Below are 10,833 nucleotides of genomic sequence, written 5' to 3'. Positions count from 1 at the left end.
ATATATATATATATATATATATATATATATAATAACCTACTTTCTTGCATAACAAACCATGCCAACAAAAAAGGTTAACTGATACATTAGATCTTTGAGAGATTAAAACACAGACTAGAAAAAAAGAGGTCTGTTGAAAAGGAAAAAATTGTAAATTCAAAGCACTTACTTCATTTCTGGGGGAGATGAGGTTAGTGCAATATACATTGACCAGGAACAGACTTTGGTAGTTTAAAGTGAGTCAGCTGAAGAAAGCATTGGTTCTGTAACATGTGCTCCATCCAAAAATGTTGGCTGATGTCCGAGACTGAATGCACCAGAGGTCTGCTGACGGCTAGCCGCTCACAGCTGCCCAACCCAAAAGCATCCAGAGAGCGGACAGTCAACTCTGTCTGGACAGCAGAGGCAGTCTAAGCCACAGAAACTTGGACTGCCCCATCTTGATTTGTGTGATGCATCCCCCTAACTAATACACCCCACCCCCCCACCGCCGCCGCTCGCATGCACACACACAACCTGACTACCAACGTACACCCACCGTCTAGCTGTACCAACACATGCACACCAACATATCCACACCACGTAAAACCTAGGAGTAAATTAACACATTCTGTGGATTATATAATCAAACCACTGTGTAAATTTGCTAACTCCTATAGCTTACATTTATAGCACGAGAGAGGCTAGGCTGCTGTAGATGAGCATGATAATTCCTTATAGTGGTGAAATGTGAACAGTAGCATTTTTCTCCCTTTTGCTAAGAGGGTAGTAAATTATGGTCATAGATTTTCATTTTTTGTAAGATCCAGAAGGACAATACTCAGTGACATAACAGAGGATTTTGAAATGCATACTATACTAATAAATCACAATTATATTTTCTATTTCAGAATGAAACACAACAGCATATAGATTTGTGTAATTTCACTAATGCATAAACCCATTGCACTTCATTGTACTTATAAGGGTGCTGTCACACTGATTTCCCTTTAGCCTCCAAGCAGCATGGGACTTCACATCTTAGCACTATTGCATTATTCTACTTAGGGAAATGTATGGGAAAGCTTCTTCCTGTTTAAACGTATGACCACTCTCACAACAAAAGGCAGAGGAATGCCATCTTTATCTTTCCAATGGTTGAGTCGTGTGAAATCCCTCTTCCTAAATCCTTTGACATGCAATGCTTATTCTAAGGAATGAAAAAAGGGTATGTTTTAGATGACAGCGAAAGGCCAGGACAGACAAGAAGGGGTTACAGGAGAAACAGAGAGGGACCCTAGAGGAGAAGGGGTACTGGGGTCACACCAGCATCTCTCAGCCAAAAGAGGGGCCTGAGATGGGGAAGGCTGAGGCAGCCATCTCTCCTCTTGGCTGGTACCATGTGAAGCTCTCTGCTTCCTCTCTCTCCCTCTGAAAGGCTTTGTTTCACACGCAAACAGTGGCGGTGGCCCCTACTCGCCTGGCCAAGCGCTGCATCCAAACTGGCAGCGGCAAGAAAAGACGGGAGGCTGGGCTAGGGATGGATGGGGAGCAAGGTTATAGTGAGGCAGGGGGGAGTAATGGACATGTCCAGAATGCCAGTCCTTTCAGGCCACTGATGTCATGCCTGTGCCCACCGTGGGAGAGGAGCGGAGGAACTAAGGCGTCCCATTCTCTGCCCCCCTCCCTCAACAGTCTCTTTTCCAGGATGAATGAATCTCTGAGAAGCGGCAGCCAATTGTCTTCCATAATCGACGCCGATTATCCCAATTTTATGCAGCCTTCCCAGTGCGAGGAGGTTCCCTCAGTGCTGGCATGGAGGGTGGCTACGATGCAATAGGGACCACAAGGGGTTGTCCTAGCAACTCTCTTTGGCTTAGTGGGAAGGGGATGAGGGAAAAGAGGAAGCTCTTAGTCACACAAATCCAGCATACAAACACAGCATGATTAAAAACCACTTACAGATCCTATACAACCCAGGAGAGCAACCAAACGCATATTTTCTTCATCTCAGTATAGATTTTTCTCTGTAACATCAATATGAAACCATTTAGATAATTTGAAATAAAAGAAAATAAAGAGCCAGAGCTTGATTGCTTTAGACAGTGGCATAATCAATAAACTACTGATATTTACTCTAATCCACCACAGGTGCAATGTGTGCTTATGCAGTTACTCTCAAGGGCCTGTTTGTGCAGTAAAGCTAAGTTAATTCGGAGTTTTTGTAGCCCATGTGATTGCAAAGATATACATTTAAATTAGGATACCAGTTTCCCACTGGCCTTTTGAGAGGCCCAGTCTCATGATTTGTGTGTCACAATATACTGAGGAGCAAAGACAACTGGATCTTGGCCAATTTCCGGATATAACACCCCCCTCAACCCATGGGCCTCACAACCACTTGCATTACAGTGGAAATAAATAGGCTCTCACATTCTGGATGTCCACAAGCTTTGAACCCCTACCAGGTCCCTACCAATAGGAACCTCTCAGCAAACACTTCAAGTTGTGAGGTGCATAGGAATTAAGAGAAAAATTCAAGCCCCCACAAGTAAAGAGAAGCTTTGTTACTGTTTCACTTAATCACATATTGCTAGATGCTTGTTGATAGGAGAAGATTCACTGATAAAAAGACATTTTCACAGCAAAAGCAGAAAACGTTCCACTATAAAGGAAGTGGTTACAAATGAATGTGAGACTTCAACGTTAAATAAAAAGACAGAAAGTCTACTTTGCTTTCTTTTTTTTTCCTTTTTACATTTGCAAAGCATTTAAGTTTCCAGGTTTTGGGATTAAAATGTCCTTCTCTGGCATTATTCCCTGACAAAGTAATCAATATCAGAAAATTAAATTGGTTTATAAACCAGGTACACCACAGATTGTAAAAAATCCAATTTACAATAGAGTTAAAAAATGTAATATTCAAAGCTTCTTTATTGTATAATTCACCCTAAAATAATTTTTTTAGATAAATACCACATACTGGGCCTATGGGGTGGTATATTAATGTTACTATACCATTTATTATATTTTCATGTTTTTTTTTTTTTTTGGTAATTCAATAGTTGGCTGTGTCTAAAATTGTTTAATTGTAGACCCAGCTCCTGTTCCTATGTCCTGGTCCTTCAACTTCAATGAGCTCAACAGAAAAAACTCTATATAGGATAAGAAGGTAATTGTGGATGGCTGTTTAGATTCTGGATAGCCTTTAGCCTTCCATGCATAACTACTGTACATGACATAAACACAGATTTATGATGCTGGTCAAATTCCTTAGAAAAAGTACTAAAAAAAGCACAAGTTACACAAACGTGGGGAACATACAGGTGTGTACATTTGTAGTGTCATTCATAGTACTCGTGAAGCAATTATGTATTTTTGTTCATTACTGGACCATCACATTAAGTAATGTACAGTAGGACTCCTTATAGCTCCATGGTATAGCTTCCAATTTTAAAGAAGCTAGGGTTGCAACTTACGGTTATTTTGCAAAATGATTAATTCAATTCAATTAAATGCAGTTTATTTATATAGCGCCAATTCACAACACATACCATCTCAAGGCACTTTACAGTTCAACCAGATCATAGAGTCAAATTGAATCAAAATTTTCAATCTAACTATGTTGATATTTTGATTATCTTTTCAATTACAGTAGCCAAAGGTGCCTTAAAGAAGATTTTTTTTTATGAAATCAAACCAGGTGAAACACAAACTTTTCCACTTGCAGAGTTCTGAATAGAGCACATTGACAGACGAAATTTTTTTTTAAAATCCTAAATGCAAAATGTTTATACATTTTTTTACAATAAAAAAAAAAAAAAAAAAAATTACTGCTCTAAGTGGGTTGCTCTGTCAGCTTAAGGCATATTGTACAGTCTGTACACTCCAATTGATGTTTAATCAATTACTAAATTAGTTGACGATTATTTCAATAATCGATTAATCACGATTAATTCGATTTTTTCAGTGCTAAAAGAAAACATGATAGAAGGCTTTCAGGCTATTTTTTCTACCTCCTTCCTTACTACCTGTGCTATTCTGACAACAATTACTATGGCAAAGCTGATATACATCCACTTTGTCTAAGGATTCCCTATTACGGTAATTAGACAATTTGGAGGAGCTGTTGTCTCACAATCAGTGCCTATGTGGTTTATGAGATAATGGTTTAACTGAATACATTTTCATAAACAATAACGTAATGAGAACAGCATGCAAACATTCAAATAATTATTTCTCCTGTGTAGTACCTAAACCCCTGAAGCTAAAGACATGCTTCTTGAATTTTGGAAACTAAGCAGAAATACGTATCTGGTAACTGTTACTGACAATAAGCTGATCTTTGAATCTATACGGATGCTGTGTGTAAAAAGGTCCATCAGCACCTTTTCATTTTAATTAAATTGAGTTGTGTTATAGCTTGTGTCTATTTAGAACAAGCCCAGTTTCAAAATATATATACTTATGTGAGTAAGATCTAAAGCCAAATATACACCCAGCTGTCCTGAAACTCCATCCTTTTACTAAGTTTCACATCCTTCAGCTTAACAATGCCAAAGACCAGAAAACACAGCAGTGTTTCAATAATTTACGCAGCCTTCACTAGGTTTAGCTTCTTTAGTTTATCTAAAGACTAGTTTGTCTTTCTTTCAAAAAATTGTCTTATGATCACTTTGACGTTGGGAGATAATGTCTTGGAAGTTAATGCACTTTCAATGCACTATGTGTAATGATTTTAGCTACCATGTGCTTAGATGTATTGACAGTAGCGTTATGTGTTTATTGAAATATTCATTTCTTTTTTTCTTTGAACTTTGTATATTGTACTGTTCTGTACAAATGAGTGACCAATGACGGTTGTAGTTATGTCTGTGCTTTTACAATGTGTACTGCAAATCAATTTCCCCTTAAACTATAACAATAAACAGAACCCAACTGAACTGATACCAAGCTAACACTGTGTAAAAAAAATCAATTTACTATACTTATATTTTGTAACCTACAATCCTCACTGGTAACAAAATTTGGACATCTCAAACACCCCCTTAATCGAGATTTTCATGTAAAAGGTGTCTTTCCACATTTTAATACATTAAGATGATCAGCAGATTTGACATCAACCAGATAGGTACTCTCCAAAATCCAAAAATGCTCTTGCCGAGATGTTAAATTATATCTTTAAAAATGCAGACTGCCATAAATACCATGGTGTTGGTGTTATCTAGCATTTAGCAACATTGATTACTTTATTATATTTGAGCAGCTGAAAACTGGATCTGCCTTTCTGCTACAGCACATGGCTGCTTTAAAGAAAAGGTACCTTTTGTCTAAGCAGGTATCTTTACATTGTTCCTCATCAGGTGACTGTGAACCCTTTCAAGGGCTAAGTAATGCATGTATAATAACAGTGCATGAGTTTCCTTCGGCTGAATAAAGACTAAACTGTTTTAAAAAATATGGAACAAAAGGTGACCAATCAAAAGGTAACATACAGGTTTCGTTACATCAGTTAAAAACTACTAATCAGCCCAAAAATGCTATTGTAACGATGGAGGAAAACCTGAGCCTTCAGAGGCCCATAAAGTCAGTTTCAAAGTTTACATTATATTACATAAAGGACATATCCAGGATCAATGACCTGATGTCAGGGCAAAACTTACAAAACACATCCCTGTGTTTATCTTTAGGGGCAAATGTTATACCCTGAGGATGAAATTCCACTACAGGTCCAACACTGGATGCCCATCAGAATTTGTCAGATCTCCCATGGTCCTGGACGAGCCTAGGACACATCTCTGTACCACAGATCACACACATGGATCAAGCACTCACACTGAAAACAACCTAAGACCATCTCCTGTTTTTGTGTTTATGTCAGTGGTCATGTGAAGGGCTGTGATGTGTGCAGACTTGTTGCTAGTGTATAAGGGACCCCACAAATACAGTCTGTCTTGCTGTCCATCAAGTGGTCAGTGCCCTGATGCAGTTGATGATTGAATTCATCATCTTTCCTGACCACTTGACTGTACTACATATAATAGAATGCTGATCTACAATGTAATATCATTAAAACAGGTCAAAATGATGTGCAGCATTTTGTGCACCCTCCATGTGCCTCTATAACCTGCCTAGGCATGTTCCTGATAAAATGGCGGATGGTCTCCTGAGGGATCTCCTCTAGACCTGGAATAAAGCAACTGCCAACTCCTGGACAGTTTGTTTTGCAACATGAGATTGGTGGATGGATCGAGACATGATGTCCCGGACGTGCTCAATCGGATTCAAGTCTGATGAACAGACGGGCTAGTCCATAGCTTCAATGTCTTAATCTTAAAGGAACTGCTGACACACTCCAACAACACAAGGTCTCAGTCTTTATTAATCTCAATTGCGGTCATTGATTGTGATTCAATAATGAGAAAAGGACCAGGTTAAGATAGTCAGAAGTGTCAAGTATTCTAAAAATCGTTAGTTTTGATTTTTTTTAAGCTTATTTTTATTATGGCCTTTTGGTACATAAAAAAATTACATCAAAATAATTTGTTCATCCAGAGAATTTATTTTTTTGTGGTTGGACTTGGGACTGCACCAATTTGTCTGTATAGGGGAACTTCACTACAGACCAGAATAAATTATTTTCAAGATAACACTAAATTAAATTGGATATCGATAACATTAGTTCTAAAACTAAGATAAGTAAGTATAAGAAATGATAACTTCGTTATCGTCATTTTCTTAGTTTTATCCAAAATGGTAGAGAAATATTTTTCTAATAGGCTAGTGGAGTAACCAGTATAAGGTTTAAAGCATCTGTCCTTAAACTTTTTTCCTGCATTTCTTTTACTTTTATACTTTAAGTAGTTTTAAAATGGTACCTTTACACTTTTACTTGAGAGAAAAGTTTAAGCTGCTACTCTAACTTCTAAAAAAGTGTTTTTAAGCAGTATGATTTATACTTATATTTGAGTAATGCATTTTGATACTTTTGAGAGCTCTGAAAATAGTTCTCAGGTAAAGACAACAATCTCACAAAGGAACTCAGAGACTATCTCATATTTCCCCAACTAAATCTTGATAGCTAAACTACTGAAAATAATTTTAAAGGCTGACAAAAAAACAAAAACGTTTTGGATCAATTCTTAACCTCTGACATGAAATGTTGCATTTTAGAATTAAGAATATTGCATTTAAATTTAGACATGGTAGTGATAATGTGATGGTCTGAGCTGCTGAAAAATCCAACATTACCTTACATACATTTTGAATATTATATAGATATATTGCTCTCAATGAGATCATTTTCAAGAATATTTGTGTGAGACTATGAATTTGGTTTCAGTCCGACTGACTTAACTCCAGCTTGCTTAGGTTAAAGAGCAGGACATTATCTGGATAACACTGGTAAGTCAGTCTCTAAATGGCTAAATATCTTTTCATTCAAATTAATTCAAAAATTTATAGTTGATATACATGTTACAGTTTTTTTTTTAATGAGTTGGAGATAAAGGCAGCTGAAGGTAAAAAGAATCTCCCCTAGTAGGCTCTCCAATGGTGCTTTCACACTGAACGTAAGTGTGGAAATTTTGCAAGCTATTCCTTGAAATTCAGGTGAATTTGTACTACATCATTGAGTCTATCGTGAGAAGGTGTTCTGGAGCAGCACCAGCAGGAAATCTGTGCAAGTATACCAACAGAAAGAGCACCAGAACCAAGACAAGGTGACCAGCAGTGTCCTCCTCTGAAACAACAACCATTGGAGATTGGAGAAGCCTGCTGAGCACTAGAGCGGGGGAGAGGCTGCAGATTGCTGAGGAAATGGTGCCAGCACGGAGAGATGTTGCGGCTGGCAGGGGCTAGCTTCACAGGTTAACTGCAAAGATCAAAGAAGCACAGTGGTAGATTGATTGATAGAGCACTGAAGGCCAGGAGGAGGATGACAGTGGTACATAGGAGAAGTCCACCAAGGAGACAGAACGGGCAGAGGTGGCAGCAGGCCAGGGCTAGACTCTAGAAGCTTACCGCAGGAGATGAAAGGAGGACAGCAGTAGATTAGAGAATAGTGGGGGAGAGTCTCTGCAAGAGCTAAGGCATTGAAAAAGCTCTTCTTATTACTCTTTTAAAACAGTAAAACAGCTTTTTTAAAAGCCACCATCAAACCTCTAAAGAATACCTACTTGATCCTTTGTTAATATAAATTTCTCTCTCTTTCATTTTGATTTAAAAAGTGGTTCTCAACCCTGATCCTCCTGCATGTTTTAGATGTCTCTCCGGCTACGTTCACTTTGCCGGCATTAATGCTCAAGTCCGTTCAATTTTGTGAAGTCTGATTCTTTTGCGTGGTTGTTCACTTTTCCAAATATTTGGACTTGTATGTGATCTCCTGTGTGAACTGCATTCATAAAACTTGTGTCCACCATGCACAGTGGAGGACGCAATGACGTCACAAGCAGGCAAGCTCTGTCTTTACGGAGGTAAACATGGATGGTACTGCTGGAGCACATCAATCTTTTCCAACCTTAGCCAACACAACACAATCTTTTCAAGATGGTTGAAAGTGCTGCTCTCCACATTACCGTCCACCATGGTTGTTGTTTTTGTTGCCGCTTATGCATAGCAAGACACAGAATAGTGACCTTTCTCGAGTATTAATGGCATACAGGATGGATAAAAGCGACCTGGCCATTCACAAACACGTCACATTTGAAAAGATTAGATACGTATCAAATTCAGGACCACATAGCAATGTGGCCTGGGTTGCATTGGAAAAAATTGGATCTGGGTTGTTCAGACTGTCATGAAAAGATCAAATACAAGTCGCATATGTGCAAAAGAAATGTCTGAACTTAGCCTCTGTTGCAGCAGACCTGAATGAAATGATTACATAGACTCCTCAGCAGGGATCAGGTGCTGCAGATTGCTTATTTATTTAAGCCAGGTCACTGGTAGCAAGCAGACACTTAAAACATGCATCGAGAACTACTGGATTAAAAAAGCTTGTCTCAGAATCTTCTTCCCTGCAGGGCACTGCCAAAACTAGTGCCTTATTGGATTTTGCAACGCAAATGTAAAAAAAAGTTGTTGTGTAGTGCTGAAGGACTCAAGATTCCTTAAAATTTGTGGTCTGTTCTGTTCCTACTTCTAGATGGTTTCACAGTTGCAGTCAAGTCCTTTCGACAGGATAAACACTAAACTATTTTCACTCCTTCACTACCTCCACTTCTCCCATGGCGGAAATAGTAATCAGCTTGCTTCTATTTCTTCTGAAATCTACAGTCATCTTGCGTGTTTTATTCACATTCAGGGTCAGATGATAATTTCCAGGGTCATGTGAGTATTTCTACAAATGGCAGAAGTCTGCCATGCACTGTAAGTTGGAGGAGTGCTATTCCTGGTGACTCTTTCATTTTATAACTGAACTTTCATTATCGCAAACTCTATGTCTTTCAGATAGTCTTTGATCCAGGGTAATGTTGAGGCCTCCATCTCAGTCTTCTGAAGCTTCTTACAAAGAAAATCAGGCTATATCATATTAAATGCATTGGAGACTCGAAGAACAGGATCCTCACAGTTCTCTCTGCCTTGTGTAAATGACAGTGGTTTTGTTGAAGCAGGTGTCTTATGGCATCTTCACCTACATGGCAACAAGCAAAACTCAAGAGGCCTGATAGTTGTTTGTTTGTTTTTTTATGTGGGCTAACATGAGTCTTTCTAGGACCTTCTTGATATTGCATGTCAGAGCAACAAATCTATAATCATTGAGGACTGTTGGCTGAATTTCTTTTTGGTACTAGAACAAAATGGTAAACGATACATTTCCTGTACTTGTATAGCCCTTGTTCTAGTCAAAGGACTTGAGCAAAGGTCTTTACACTACATTTAGTCATTCAACCACTCATGCACACATTCAAACACTGATGGTGGCAAACTATATTGTAGCCACAGCTCCCCTGGGGCCCACTCACAGAAGCGAGGCCTCCAAAACTGGCGCCACCAGTCCCTCCAACCACCATCAGTAGGCAATTCAGGTGAAGTGTTTTGCCCAAGGACACAACAACAATGAACGCCGGAGCCAGGGCTTAAACCAGCAACCCTTCAGTTGCAGGGAAACTCCTTCATCCGATGCCACTAAGGTCTTGCCAGGAGATCTACCACATCAATGCAACCATCTGCTTGGTCAGGATAAGGTTGATGATTTGCTATTATATCCAACAGAGCTGCTCTCCACAGGCCTTTACAACTTTAGCTTCTGGACACCATCTGAGCTGAATGCCTTTTTGTGATTTAGTCTCTCCATTTACCTCTCCAGTTGACTTCTGGAAACAGACCAGTGGAAGGGAGAGACAAAAGAGAGCACCATCTTTTGATATTGCTGAGAAAAAAAAAATTATTAGAAGCAGGAGGGTCCATGGCATACGTCTAAGATGAAAAATTAGGTGTGACAAGGAAACTTTGGATTGCAGGAGAGGGAGATGTCTGTATGACCATAAGCAGGAGAGAAGGATGTTGAGGTTGTTCCTGAACTAAACCTATTGAAGAATGTGCTAAGTTCATTGACTCTGACCAGATTTCTGTCTGTCTGATTTCCCTTCTGTTTGAACCCTGTGATCAGTTCCTGACAACAAATCTCTACAATTGTTCTGCTGTAGCATTCTCTCCAGCTTCTTCCTGTATGCCTCCTTGCGTTCTCTAATCTTTAAGATGCTACTGTATACTCAATATGTACACTCTTTAACTAATTTCTCTTAACTGAAAACTACATGAATAACAGATAGATAGATAGATAGATAGATAGATAGATAGATAGATAGATAGATAGATAGATAGATAGATAGATAGATAGATAGATAGATA

At 38.8% G+C, this 10,833-nt stretch overlaps 1 protein-coding gene across 3 annotated transcripts in view; it reads right to left on the bottom strand.

The window, feature by feature from the left end:
- Positions 1-10,833, bottom strand: part of slc1a2 (solute carrier family 1 (glial high affinity glutamate transporter), member 2) — a 39,487-nt gene that overhangs the window by 16,477 nt on the left and 12,177 nt on the right. For 2 of the 3 annotated variants that reach the window (XM_015375722.1, XM_015375724.1), the window contains exon 1: positions 170-207. The exons of the other annotated variant lie outside the window; for it this stretch is intronic. In XM_015375722.1, the coding sequence (XP_015231208.1) occupies positions 170-207 (38 nt within the window). Of the gene's footprint in view, positions 1-169; positions 208-10,833 lie in introns of those variants that run through there. 3 annotated transcript variants of the gene reach the window in all.

This window comes from Cyprinodon variegatus, unplaced genomic scaffold (assembly GCF_000732505.1).
Source record: "Cyprinodon variegatus isolate N-32 unplaced genomic scaffold, C_variegatus-1.0 Scaffold124, whole genome shotgun sequence".
NCBI lineage: Eukaryota > Metazoa > Chordata > Actinopteri > Cyprinodontiformes > Cyprinodontidae > Cyprinodon > Cyprinodon variegatus.
This window is presented reverse-complemented; position numbering and strand designations above follow the sequence as displayed.